This window comes from Poecilia reticulata, linkage group LG1 (assembly GCF_000633615.1).
Source record: "Poecilia reticulata strain Guanapo linkage group LG1, Guppy_female_1.0+MT, whole genome shotgun sequence".
Taxonomy (NCBI): domain Eukaryota; kingdom Metazoa; phylum Chordata; class Actinopteri; order Cyprinodontiformes; family Poeciliidae; genus Poecilia; species Poecilia reticulata.
This window is the reverse complement of record NC_024331.1, coordinates 28025688-28040088: the sequence shown is the minus strand read 5'-3', so window position 1 is coordinate 28040088 and position 14401 is coordinate 28025688. Positions and strand designations below refer to the sequence as shown.

Sequence of the window (14401 nt, the reverse complement as noted above, 5' to 3'; positions counted from 1 at the left end):
TATAGATTGACTTTACATAGACGAGGATTAGAGCCACTGGAGAAAAAAAATTGACTTTAATCTCAGGATTCTCTCTTTTTTTGCTAAGATTCAGAATTGTTAAAATTGTTTATGCAGCAACAGACAAATCTAGTCTTAAAACTCAGATCTGCCAAATTTGACACAGGCTTTCAGTATGCGGATCTATAAATCATATATCAAAGAACATGCTAACATGACGGACATGCACCAAAGAATGTTTGGTTATTTATTTGGATTTAGATGTAGATTGACACAGAATTAGAATTTTGAGATTAAAGTCATAATTCTTGTTATTTTTCAGTGACCATAATCCTGTTTTGTAGTTTAAAGCTTTCTTTAAAAGAAAAAAATGATCCTTTTTCAGTAATTCTGGAAACAGGAACTCTTGTTTTTGGCAACACAGGCAACCCTGCCATCTCTCTGGTCCATCAATAAGTCCTGACCCTTTTACTGGTTCACCAGTTTCTCTGCGCTTGTGGACACACTATGACTCATCCACCAAGGCAGTTTGACCCTTGTTAAAGTTCCTCACATCTTAATGCTTCCCCATTTTCATCAGGTTCCACCACATCAACTTCGCAGACAGAGCGTCCACAGGCCTCTCTTTGAGGTCAAAATGTTGCGTCTTCCTGTTGTATGCGGTTGAGCTGAGAAGAATGTTGCATGTTAAGCACTGACACATTCAGATGAAGGATATAATGCGTCTGCTTCTAGTTGTAACCTCCTTTATGGCTTACTGTTTGCTTGAGTTTTGCAAAAACAGCCGTCAGCCGTTATACAAAATCACCACGACATTCAGAGCGCAAAAGGTTTCAAGCTAACAGCTTGAGGTATTTCTTCATACAAGGATGAACTCCAAACAGCAGCGGCTCCGCTGCTTAATTAGCCTTTCTGTGCTAATAACAAAAGGTGCATCTCTACATTCAGCAACTAAGTAGCTCAGGGTGTCACTGCTTTGCCGGTGTGCTTTATAAGTGGATCCCAGCTACATGTTCTTTATCCCAGGTAAATTAAACGTGGCTGGTGTCAGCTGCTGCAGATATTCCTGTTAATGCTAATGTCAAGACCAGAGCTTGGCAAGAACAGCTGTACTTTAAAAATCAATGCAATGCAATGAACAGCTAACGATAACATTGTGGCGGGTTGTTTTGCTCTTGCAAAGTGAATATGGAATTATTTTGAGGATTGCTGTGTGAGGGCTTAAAACAATGTTCTACTTTATGTTGCCAAGCAATTGGATTGTTGTTTCACAGACCAAATGAAATACTGTGTCCTAATTTGCCTCTTACCTCTGTGTTACTCTTACAGAGGTGTGTGAAGTAGACTGTGGCAACCATGGGTTGTGCTACGGCGGAATGTGTCGCTGCGAAGAGGGCTGGACGGGAACCGTCTGTGATCAGAAGGCCTGCCATCCGCTGTGCAGCAAGAATGGAGTGTGTAAAGATGGGAAGTGTGAGTGTGACCAAGGATGGACAGGAGAGCACTGCAACATTGGTGAGTGGATGACGTACAAACACATTCCACTAAAAAACGTCCATGAAAGGACACGGACTCAAAGATTGGGCTTATTGTCTAGCGAGTGCTGGAGAAAAAATAACTTCCAGGTCAAAGGTTTTGAATCTATGTTGCGTCAAAAAATATAACACATTTCTTTATTAGTCCCTCACTACTTTTTGGGCAGTTATTAAATTCTATTTAATATAGTTCTGTTTTCTGCTTTAGTTCATCCTTAAACGTTTCACAACAGTAAAGAAATCTGGCATATATCAAAGATAATGAGGGTGATTACAAAAAGCAGTTTTCAGATGATTATTTTATTTATTATGGGTAAAAAACTATAAAACACGGAGAGTCAAGAGTGCCAAAGTACAATAAATAACTTATGAAAAAAGTATTTAAATGTCATTAATTTATCAAAGCTGAAATTAAATACAATAATTTATTCATATAGAATTGATTATTTGTGCCTCAATTAAATGTATGTATTTTATTCTAAACATTAGATATACTTATTTCACAATCTAATGAATAATTTCATATCCTTGTGCTCAATCACATCACAAATTAATTGAAACTGTCAACTTCCGCCATCAAACTCATTGGGCAGGACTAAGGCAGCTCTCTGGAGACCTGACGTCTGATTGGCTGCTTCAAACAGGAAGTCAAGGCAACTTCTTCCAAGTTTATGTTTGACAGTTTAAATTAATTCATTATGTAAAATGTATTAAATCATGAAATGATTTAATACATTTTGAAGTATGAAGTTTTTAAAATGAAATCAGTACATTTAACTATTTAATATAATTCTACAGTTGATAAATTATTTCTGCATTTACTTAAAAAAATTTGTGACACATTTAAATAATTATACCATAAGGAATTTATCAATTGCGATTCAGCACTCTTCACTCTCCACAATCCAAACAAACTTGGCCTTATTTCAGAAATGCTTTGCCTCTTAACAGTGTTTGTACAACACTTGGCAGCAACAGTTTCCATAAGGCATTCTTTGGTCAGCCGTGGTTTTTTACTGGGAACTCCCTCATTTTCTCTGTTTCTCTTTTTGCTATATCAGAAAATCTGACCTTAACTGAGGCAGTGGACGTCTGCAGATGTCCTGGGTCTTTTTGTGACCTTCTGAATGAGGTGCCATCCATTCCTGCAGTAATTTAGATCGGTTGGCCACTCTGGAGGGGTTCCCCGGTGTTGAATGTTTTCTCCATCTGTGAATACTGACCCTTAATGCGGTTCACTGGAGTCCCAAAGCCTTAGGTTATGTAGCCTTTTGCAGAGTTATAGATGTGTGTTTCGTCCTTGTCTGCTCTTGAATATCTTTAGTTTGGGGCGGGAAGTGTCTTTTTTTGGAGAACTTTTATATGTTTAAAAAATGTGGTCAATCCCAGTTAGTTTATGATCTAACAAGGGGACAGTCCGCAGTTTAAATCTGAATTTTTGTCTGAAAAAATGGCAAAAACAAAAGAAATCTGAAAGTGGCTGTATGCTTTTTCACAGCACTACAAATTCTTGAATCAAAGTAGGTGTATGTTATAATCATTCAAGCTTATAGTTGCATAACATATTTTGGCAACAAGGCGATTTAAAGTTTTTCACATATAAAAACATTATTAACACATCATATAAAATTAAAATCATCAATTAAAAGCTCAATATTCCATTTATTGTAGTGCAAGAGCAACTCTACTCGTGTGGGTATTTAGTCTTGATTTAGAGCAGTGGTTCTTAACCTGGGTTCGATCGAACCCCAGGGGTTCGGTGAGTCGGTCTCAGGGGTTCGGCGGAGCCTCTGTCACGGAGGTAAAGACACACTTGTGTGAAGTCGTGATGACGCCCCGCTTTGCCATCACTTGCTGCAGAGGATCACGTTACATTGCTTAGCCAATCAGAGCTGCGGAGGAGCCCTGATTGAAGGAGCTCCACTCTTTTTACCAAATTCTATAGTCTAAATCTGCTCCTTAGTCACATCTTTTCGGGGTTGCTACTGCCTCTAGTGGCGTGGGGGTGGTAACACAGCTAATATAATTACATTACTAAATCAGAATACCGCAAAGTATGTTGTGTGTCGGGGGGGTGGAGTGGAGGAGGAGGAATAAGAAGGGTTTGGTGAATGCGCATATGAAACTGGGGGGTTCGGTACCTCAAAAAAGGTTAAGAACCACTGATTTAAAGGAACTCAATGTTTCAGCTGTTTCTCAGTTTTCTGGAAGTTTGTTCCAGATTTAATAAAGCCAACCTGATGTAGTTTATACCCGTTATTGACATAAACTGCACTGTCACTGGATTATATTCCCAGGTGAAAACTGAACTCTCTCTGCTGTTGTGGTCGTTCAGCAGTGAAACTCCAGATTGTCGGGGTCTCAAAACTCTTCACTTAACGTTTTTTGTAGACGGGTTCGCCTCAGTTTGTCCACCTGAGCTGAACCTTTAAAGAAACAGTTAACTTCTTCAGTCCAGGTTTCTATCAGCCTGATCCACCTTCACATTAAAGTCTGTGATTTTTTTATTTTTTTTTTCCCCAGACCTGCCCACACGTTTTGCACTTTGATCTGTTGGAGCTTGCTCCCCATCTGTTTCCTCCTCAGAGTTTCATTTTCAGCTCTCTTTTTACCTCTTCAATAACTCTCTGCTCCCAAGCATGAATCCTCTCTTATGCTCTTTCAGGTCACTGGTGTGCCAGGAGTTTTTTTATTTCATATTTATATCGTTCAGCACAGACATATATGTCATATGACATCTATGTTATTGCCATATTCCTTCTCCATATTCCACTTGATTGGCTGAAGTTTTTTTTCTTTACCCGCATGGAAAAGGAGCAACATGCTTGATGCCCATCTGTCGAGGCAAATTTACACCTCAGATTGTGCTGCCAAGTAACCAAACAGCATATCTGTATCTGTGCTGGTTACCTGCATTTACAGAAGACATGTTCAGATTTGGAAGAAAAATCTCCCATACCGGGGAAAGCACATCATAGAAGATGTAATGTGTCACCTTGTCTATATTAAATGTCTTTATTCTACAGAGAATTAACTGGAAAAAGTGTCTAAGTAATACAGCGCAATTATTAAAAATTTAATATGACAGAAATGCAAAGCTGAGGATCATTTAAAGAACAAAATGTACTTTATGCGTATGTTTATTTGTGCTAAAGGAAGCAGCAGACTATTTACATGAAATGAAGAAGCAGTTTGTTATTTGAAATGAAAAAATGTATAAGGTAAAAAACAAAACTGATAACGATGTAACATCCCAGTGAAAAGTGATTTGTGTTCATTCAGATCATATATCACTATTTAATGCAGCATAAAAACACCAATGACTTTCACAATCAGTAGGTGTGTCTGTCAGCCTGTATGTTCCTCAGACCTGAATCTAGCTGTAAAAAAAATATCTCACTTTTCTTCTTCTCTTGTTTGTGTTGGAAGGTTACTGATATAGTCTGATGTAAGCACAACTGCTATCCACTGAAAGAGCACAAACTTTTCACTCTGGATGAACTAACCATCATTAGGGCTGTTCTCTGTGAATGTGGTGCTGATGTAGAGCAGCTTATATGTCGAAGTGATGAGACGAGTGACTGAAGGTTACATGGTTACAGTTTGATCTCAACAGGAGCTGAATGTGTCAAGTGAAAGGACATTCACTATTCAGCTTTATAAGGGCTAAAGGAAAAGCTATCGCTGTTATTCTAATGCCTCATCAAGTCGTTGACGGCTCCTCTGTGTTGTTGGTTAGAAGATTTATCCAGCTTAACTTCTGTGCTCTGAGACTCAAACCGACTCAGTCCCTTCAGGATCTGTTGGAAAATGTGATGTCACTCTAAAATTGTTCACCGTTTCTGGTTAGCTTAAAATAACCCAGCTGACATACTGCTCTGCTTCGTTTCCTTTTTCCTGATGCTTCTCATGAAACTTTGTGAAACAATGAAATAAATGATTAGATTTGTGTAAATATGAGGCTTGTTTTTCCTTTTTTTGACTGGCTGGAAATTAAACTAATTTTCTTTTTTCCTGCTGCCTGTTTTCTTAACTAAATTCTGTTTGTGTCTATCTTCCTTTCTTTCCCAATTGTACTTTTCTTCACCAAGCTCACAATCCGGACATTAGAGTAAAAGGTACTGTACTCTTTTCTCGTCTTTACTTCATCGCAAGCTGTTTTTATTCTTCCATTCTTTGCTTTTCTTTGTATGTACCCTGGAGCTGCTGCTTTTTAACAGTTACTTCTTTACAGTTTTACTTTTTGATATCCAGAATTTGTTGGGATTTTCCTTTCCTCATTTTGATATTTTCTCTCTGCATCATCTTTTTGTATTATGAACCTAAATGTACTTCACAAAAGCATTCCTATGTACTTCATTTAGCTTCTTATTTTATGTTGTGCTCCTCTGTTAAATTTCTGAAAACATGAACTTAGTGTTCATTTAAAAACTCAGCTTAAGCCTCTTCAGTTAAACCATGCAACAGTACAGTTTGTTTTAGTAAAATTTGAAATCATAATTTTGTTCACAATAATGACTTGCGTTAGGTTTTGGTCAATGCATCGGTGCCCTTTTGTAAGCCAAATGTACATATTATCAAGTAGAGAAGATACAACAGTGAATCAGAGTTTAACAGTCTGAACCTCATGTTAGTTTCTCATTCATGCACGCACACACACACACACACACACACACACACACACACACACACACACACACACACACACACACACACACACACACACACACACAGTAAAGGAGTGCAGGGTACGTTACTGTGCTGCAGAGTGTGGGATTGAGCTCCTGTTCTTCTTACTGAGCCACACAGCAGAGCACAGATACTTTCAGAAATGAATAGTCATAATTAGCAAAGTCATTACAAGAGCGTGATCAGCAGGGTCATGCATAATCTGCTGAACTATAGCAGTTTTAGGAATGGAAACGATCAAAATAGTTCTTTGTTTCACTGATCACTGAAGGAATCATTTCCCATTAGCTTTTCTGAAATATTATATGGTGTAATTTATAAATTTGCATACTAAATGACTGTTTAACTTATTTTTAGTTGGCAATAAATTATAACTGCGATTGTCTGTCAAGATTGTCTTTTTCTCAATCGTTTCCTTTATTTAGATTAAGCATTTCCCAAAGTCAAGTGTGAGAGGTGCATATTTTACACACCACACACAGTAGAGAGGCTTTGAAACAGATATTTCAATTTTACTACCTGGGGAAATCATGATTTTCCGATCCAGGGGGCGTTTACTTAAGCATTTCGTGTGTTTTCTTTCTCTTCCACAGTGTTGTATAAGATAGTAAGAATAAATCACAGACAGACTGCCAAATGCATTGGTTCAGTTTGTGATTATATCTTCAGCTGAAAAATACACAATTAGTGTCAGAATGATCTTTTCATACCTGTATCCATATCCTTATCAGCTGCTGAGCAGCTCCATCTGGAGCAGAGTGTCCAGATAAAGAAGGGGGTCACTGGACCACTGGGTTTTTAATAGTGGTGACATGGTTTAAAATGCAGTAATGTCTTACTACAACATCACGTATTAACAGTGTAAATTAACAAGCCTTAATCCCATGAATAGTAATTAGTTATGCAAGTAACACCAGACAAATACTTCTTTGCTATTTTAGTGAAGTCAGGTCCTTGTGACGGCCATGTTTTTGTCTAAATCTAACACGTGTCTCTCTGTGTGTTTTCTACGTTGTAAATATTCCAGCCTTGTTACAGATTCTTTAAACATGCTGCAAGCATTTCCAAATCCTTTATGCTTCATGGCAGACTGAAATTGAAAGTTCAGAAATATTAAGATAAAGCAGCTGTCTTCCTCTGGTAGCCACAGGTTCTGTGACGCTTCGCTGTGAGAACAGTCAGTTGTGAATAACCAACTAAAGGTTGTCAACAAAGCAGCCCAAGCCTTGAATCCTTTTATCATCAGCCGTTTGTTTTTTTTGTTTTTTTCTGTTGTTGTTTTTCTTTTTCATTTCTATCATTATCACGTAACACAACATGGGCACACTCTTTATTAATCTCTTTAAGGTTCTGCTTATTTGCTCGACAAAACTGCGTGACATTCAGCAACAGCCTAAGGCTGCGCCATATATTGTGAATATGTTTGTCGTTGCATTAGCCGTGTGTGCAACATTTATATCGCCAAGGACTATTTGGAGTGCAATAATTGCTGGATGATGTATTCCAAGTGTTTTAAACTTGGACTTTACATACTGATCCAATGTTTAGCCGGTTGGACAAAGACTTGTGGCAGCAGAGCAGAAACGACATGAAATGCTAAAGGTTACAGTGAGATGGAAGCACAGATGAGAAGGAGATATCATAGTCTCAATTTTTACCAATATTATCTCAAGATTATTTAACATTTCTCAACTAGCTGATTTTCATTTAAAGACGAATGCAGCCAGTGGCATGAAGCAAACTTCCAAATGTCTGCAGCAAAGTTGATAGCAGCTACATCAGATAACATTCCACACAGGAGATGGGAATCTTTTTTTATCCGGCTTGAGTTACGTCTCTATGGCCAACTAAGGGTGTGCCCAAATTCAGGGGCTGCATCCTTCGAAGGCTGCATTTGGAGTCTGATTACATCACAGCGAGACGACTAAGGCTGTTGAAAGTTGAAGGGTTCTTCCCACTGCGGCCCACAAATATGTCCCTCTTTGCTCTGCGCTTAACTTCACAGCCAATGCTATCCCAAGATTCATTGCAGGCCGAGCTGGAGGGGTTTCTTATCATCACGATGGCAGACAAAGCGGGAGACAAGTACAGTTTTATAGTATATGTGTGTATCAAAGTCTAAATGTACCGACATTTAAAGCTTGAAGTGGGCATGGTGTTATGGAAGAAGATTATGGTATTATGGAAGAAGATTAGGGCAATTGGGGAAAAAAGAGAAATCTCATTTTAATCTCAGAATTATGTCAGAAAGTCAGAATTGTAAAAAAAATAAAGTCAGAAATCTGACAAAATAAGTCTGAATTTATTTTCAGTGGCCTGAATCCTCTCCCACGTGTCAGACTTTTGTCATTTACATTTGTTTTTGAATATAATTTTGATATAAAATAAATGTATTGAATCAATTCATTAATTCAGTTATTTAAAAAAACAAAATAAGCAAAAACAATCAGAAAAATCCTCTTTTACCAGCTCCTGTGTAGCACCGTCACGGTTGCTAGGCGACAAGACATACATAAATGTAATGGCGGAAATAAATCTGAAGACATTTTGATTTCACTGCTGCTGGTTTTCACGGGCAAAACAAATGTATTTGGACACACCCCATGTTGTGAATAAACTAGAATACCATCAGGTTCATTTGTCAGATTAGAAGAACCTTTTGAAAATATCAACCTTCAGCAATGTATTAAGCAGACCTTTCATTAAGTTTACATTTCTGACTTAAAAGAAAAAGTTTTTTTATTGGTTTGATGTAATGTTCTAATCTTAAAAGTTGTGTTTTCATTACCTACAAGTGGAAAAGCACCAGTCTGTGTGGAATTAATCTATATAAAGTGCCTCACTTAGTCAATTGAGTTACAGACTCTAATTAACTTTTCAGTAACTCTCCTGCTCGTGCTTCATTTCCACGTCAGAAAAGAGGGATTTGCTAATTGTTCTGCTGAGTAATCAGAGTAACTAAAATGAGCAACACAAGACTTTATCAAGGTGTTACTTTGTATCTTATGCATTAAAGGAACAAGCTTATCAACAGATGGTATAAAGTACTACGATTTCCAACTGATTTAGAAAAAAATACACAATTTGAAGTGTAAAAAACAATCATCACTGCATATGCTGTGATATCTTAACTTGGCCATATTGGATTTTGTGATCAGTTTCAACACCAAATTTTGATTTCTTGATGAATTCCTGAAGATTTTTTGTCCATATGGTACAAGTAGAACGGACCATTAATTCAAACTTGTGGCAAGCATACACATTTATATTCAACAAATTAGAATATACATCAGATTAAAATTTCATTTTGAAAATGACAACTTTCAACATGCTTTTCATTAAGCCCACATTTTTATTTTTAAAAGTATTTTTTCCCCCCTTGGTCTGATGTAATATTCTAATTTTAAACGTCATGTTTTTATTGGCTCCAAGTGGAAAATCATCATAATCATCAGAAATAAAGGCTTTCCAACATCCATCTGTGTGTAATTCATCTATACAATGTGATTCACTTAGCCATAAAGTTCCTGAAGTAAATGGGCTTTTCAATAATATTCTAACTTATTGAATGGGTTTGTAAACCTCTATATTCTGGTTAAGGTATTAAAGTTTTCAAGAAAAAAATATTCTTCACATGTTGGGGAAAAAACCCCCCAAAAAACATGAAGTTGTTTGTTTAAGCTACACGGCATATTTAGAAAAAGGGTTTGAGCTTTTAATGTGAAACTGAAACATTTTGTGGTTGAACCAATAGAGCGGAGTAAGAACACGTTTTATATCTGATCTCTGGATAAAGGAAGATCTGAATGAAGCTGTTTTCATACTATAGTTCTATGTTGTTCCCTTTATTTGACCCTGGCTTGTCCATCCTTTTTCCTTTGGCTCCCATTTTCATCTTTCCATTACAGAAAATATATTTGGCAGTGCTGCTTTTGTTTCGATTTTACGTTTTTTCCCTAATTTTCCTCCCTCTCTCCCTCTTGCCCTCTCCTATTCTCAGGATATAAAGGTAATTCAAGCTAAAGACTTAATAAAGGCCTCACTGTCCCAAAATACTTCACTTTCTGTTCAGTTTTGCTTCTGGTTCATTCTAATTCTTTTCAGTTTCCTGTTTATGGCTTGATTCTTTTCTTCACTCTCCATGTTTCAGTCTTTCCCTGGTTTGCAGTTTGTCTTTTTGTGTTAATATTCTCTCTCTGGACATGTTTTATTTTAATGATTTTCCGGCTCCATCATGCCTGTTTTTGTCACTGATTCTCACACGAAACACAGCTATTGATGATACTGCACACCTGAACACAGACTTAAATACAAGACCAGTACTGCACATGTGTACGTCATAAAGCAGAGCTGTGTGATTCCTGTTTTGTCTTGCTTCAACAAAGCTTGATTTCTGTGTGTTAAGTTAGCCAGCCGATGTCCCTCTGTCTTCTGTCCTGACATTCTCGTCTTGTCCTTGTTTTCCTCTCTACTCCCCCATCTTTACTTTCCGGTCTCGTTCTTTCTGTCCAGCTGGGCTTTGCTTGGGTCTGGCACTCACTTTGTGTCTTTTTTTTTCCTTCCTTTATTTGTCTATTTGCCAACCTCACTGTCTATTTTACAATAAAGGAATGCCAAATACAGGCATCAACTCTAGTCACTGGAGGCATGCAGTCCAAACCACCCTGTCCTCCCGATAATTTGTGCCTGGACTACTTGTCTACCTGTTGTGTTTTCACATGGACCAGAAAAGCGAGAGCGAATGAATCCATATTGCTAAACGAACCAGTAGCAGCTTGTTGTTGTTTTCCTCAGATTTTGGTGCATTTATGCTTTGTTTTCAAGTCTTTTTGTTTTTTTTTACCTCCAAGTGAAGCCATGAAACTTTCATTAGACAATTTGGGTTACAGCATAGTTTTTAGTTCATGTGAAACTACAACAAAAGCGCATTTCACCAAAGGCTGACTGTCTTGTCTGTTTGTCAGTCTGTTTTTTATGTGAAGGTTAATGTGCCAGTCTCCATTATTTGTCTCTGACTCTATCTCTCAGCCTGTCAGTCCTTTTAAAAGATTTATCACACTGGCTGACAGTCACCAAAAGACTTTAAACACCCAAGGTTTGAGCCAGTGTGACTTTTAAAGTTAGGTCTTTTTGCACTGAAGCTGCTGACAGCCTTATGTGTTCAAATTTACAACTTCTTGCAGGAAAGATTTTTTTACATTCTTTAATGTTGGAAAAAAGCACCTGAAAAAGCATTTATGACCAAGTCCAGACAGAACTGCTTTGGACACAAGTCCACCGACATTCATTCCAGCTCGCTCACTGATTTATACGACGATTCCACGTCCTGTCCAAGCTGGGTTCCTTTTTCACCCAGCTGAGCTTTTCCACATTTTCTTACATGACAGACTTTCAGCATATTAGAGTTAGATTTTATATGTTAGACCATACTACAAGCGGGTAACGGATGTTTTTAATTTGCAATCAACTCTCTTAAATCTAATACCCGTTAAAGATCCAATTATATGGAATCCAAATTGGTTTAAATTTCATTAGTATCAAACGTGACAAAGCAATCTTCCTGCAATGCAGTCGTACAGCATATTGTGTTCAGATCAAAGACGAATCTTCACAAATGTGGCCTCAGTAGCTGCTTTTCCATTTGTCAGTATTCCACTAATGTTGAAAATAAAACACAATTCCTCAATTGCGATGATTCCGATAAATAACACAAATAAAATCACATGTGAATAAGTTTGTTAATGCAATAAGTCATTAGAAACCATGCCATGCCATCATCCTCCAACTACTGCCTGTTGTCGTCTTCTTCATGGTTTGCTCCAGTGGCAACATCAGGTTGTTGATCATGTGACTCGTGTGATTGCAGTTTTGCTAAATAAACCAATTATGATACTGCCAAAACAAAAGAACTCATTCTAGTGACAAAACCTTTTATCAAAAAAACTGAAGTTTTTTCAAAATTGCTATGTTTCCATTAAGCTAATTTATTTTCAAACTGTCAGCTTGGGCAATTATATGTTCAATGGAAACACAGCTAGCATTTGCAGTGTGCCACAAGCCATGTAGAAGACGCATAAAGAACATGGAAGAAGGCACTCAAGTGAGATGAGACCTAATTAAAAACTTTTAGCCTGCATGCAAAATGCTATGTGAGGTAAAACACTGACACTGTGCAACACCTTAACCACAGGGAATCAAGGTGGTGGCAGCACAGTACAGTGAAGAAAAGCTGTTGCCGGCTGCAAAGCCTTTGCTCCAAGTTGATTAATTGCATCGAAAGGTGGTTCTATAAATACTGACTTCAGGCTGCTGAATACAAATGCAACTCACACAAAATGAGTTAATAAAAATGTAAAAATTTCACATCACAGTTGTGTATCGCTTTGTGTTAGTAACTTAATATTTTTAATAAAATGTGTCAAAGTGTTTGGTTAGGAAGTGGTGAAATGTGGAAAGGCCCAGTGGGCAGGAACACTTCTTCAAGTCAAGAGATTTTTGTAGCAACTTTAAAATTTGATGCATCTTAGAACAATCAGATGCTCTTTGACCTCTGTGTGCAATAAGATGTTTGATTTATTTTATTTTTTTGTTCCCACCAACAATGAGGTTCAGTTTGATATTTAGCAGCGTTTTATAATGGACTAAAAGGAAGCCCCAGTCAAACAGCTCCTTGTTTCCAGTAGACATTTACTGACCTGTGTTGGTCATCATGCTATTTCAGTGCTGTAAATAACTTTACTTTTAATGCGTTGACTAATGTTTATTGTGGTTTTCATTATTTTGTTTGTGGAGGGAAAAAAAAGCAGCAGCAGCAGCTTTCAGCACTTCAGTGCAAAACTGTCATCCTTGAAAAATATCAGTAGACTGAGTCTTGTTTCCACAAGAATTGTTCCACTGTCCGTTTGTGAGCCTGTTTTCTCCACCGACGCTGCATTTCTGAACTCCGTGTCTGTCCCCTGTGCCCAGAGGGCTGCCCAGGTCTCTGCAACAACAATGGACGATGCACTCTGGAAGCCAGCGGATGGCACTGCATTTGCCAGCCGGGATGGAGAGGGGCAGGGTGTCACGTTGCCATGGAAACCCTTTGCACCGATGGCAAGGACAACGAAGGAGGTATACCTGATGCCTGGGCACTGTGTAATTAGCGGAAGCAGATGGTTAAATACATCACCGGTGTGTAAAGCATGGATAAAGATTAAATAAAATGTTAATGATTGGTGATAAAGAACTTAATGGGCCTGCGGCTCCAGCTTTGACATAGTCTGAATCAGCATTATGGAGGAGTGTGAATGCTGTAGGAAAGAAAATATCAATTCATGGTTTTTCTGCTCCATTGAATTTATGAACCTATTTGGGTGATACTACCAGAAATAACTTAGAAAGTTATGGGTGTTTCTGTTTGAGCTCTAAGTTTGCTGGCTACTGTTGTTAAATAACTTTTTTTCCCCCTCTGCTCAGCAAGGATCTTGGCACGAATGAGCATTTTGGGATTTCTATCATGGTGTCGCAAACCAAAATTGTTTAGCGTTTTCTTCTTCTCAGGCCTTCATCAAGAACGACTCAAACATTTCCACGTTGGTATTTGGTAAAGGGCGGCTGTGGCTTCAAAAAACAGTAGTTTGAGCCACAGACGACTGAGAAGTTTTAGCGATACAGGCATGGCATACATGACGATCCGCTCTCTTGTCAACAGCATTTAAAGTTCTAACACCCACAGAGTTCTAACACTGTCAAGTTCAGTGTGTGGAATACTTTGTGATATAGATGATGTGAGTTGGAAGATGTATTTCCTGGGAGACCTGAGCCAGATTTCCTCACATCAAGCTGTTCTTTACAAAGAAATGTCTAACTGTGTCTCCTGTCAAGCTCACAAGGGGTTTATTTATAGTATAAGGATCATTACAGACATGTGCACATATTTACACTTACTTTCTCTTTGTTCCCTCTGGGTTTAAGAATCACAATCCAGCTTGTTAACCCAGGAAATCAAACCTGCACAGGGCCTGAAATCTTGTATTAAATAGGAATGTAACAATACATCCAGGTCACAAAATGATTTCTTTTATTTCACCAGGAGAATCCCATTGAGATTAAAAATCTCTTTTGCATCTTGGCAAAGACTGGAAGCAGCACAAACATGCATGACACTTACACAGCTCAATATCAATCAAAATTCA

The 14401-nt window shown here is 37.9% G+C and overlaps 1 protein-coding gene across 14 annotated transcripts in view; it reads left to right on the top strand.

Moving 5' to 3' along the window:
* tenm3 (teneurin transmembrane protein 3) overlaps nucleotides 1-14401 on the top strand; it is a 549164-nt gene that overhangs the window by 458494 nt on the left and 76269 nt on the right. For 9 of the 14 annotated variants that reach the window (XM_008419232.2, XM_017305071.1, XM_008419253.2 and 6 more), the window contains 4 exons: nucleotides 1330-1515; nucleotides 5627-5653; nucleotides 10225-10233; nucleotides 13191-13337. In XM_008419232.2, the coding sequence (XP_008417454.1) occupies nucleotides 1330-1515; nucleotides 5627-5653; nucleotides 10225-10233; nucleotides 13191-13337 (369 nt within the window). The remainder of the gene's footprint in view (nucleotides 1-1329; nucleotides 1516-5626; nucleotides 5654-10224; nucleotides 10234-13190; nucleotides 13338-14401) is intronic. The other 5 variants (XM_017305073.1, XM_017305072.1, XM_017305079.1 and 2 more) reach the window with 2 other exon arrangements.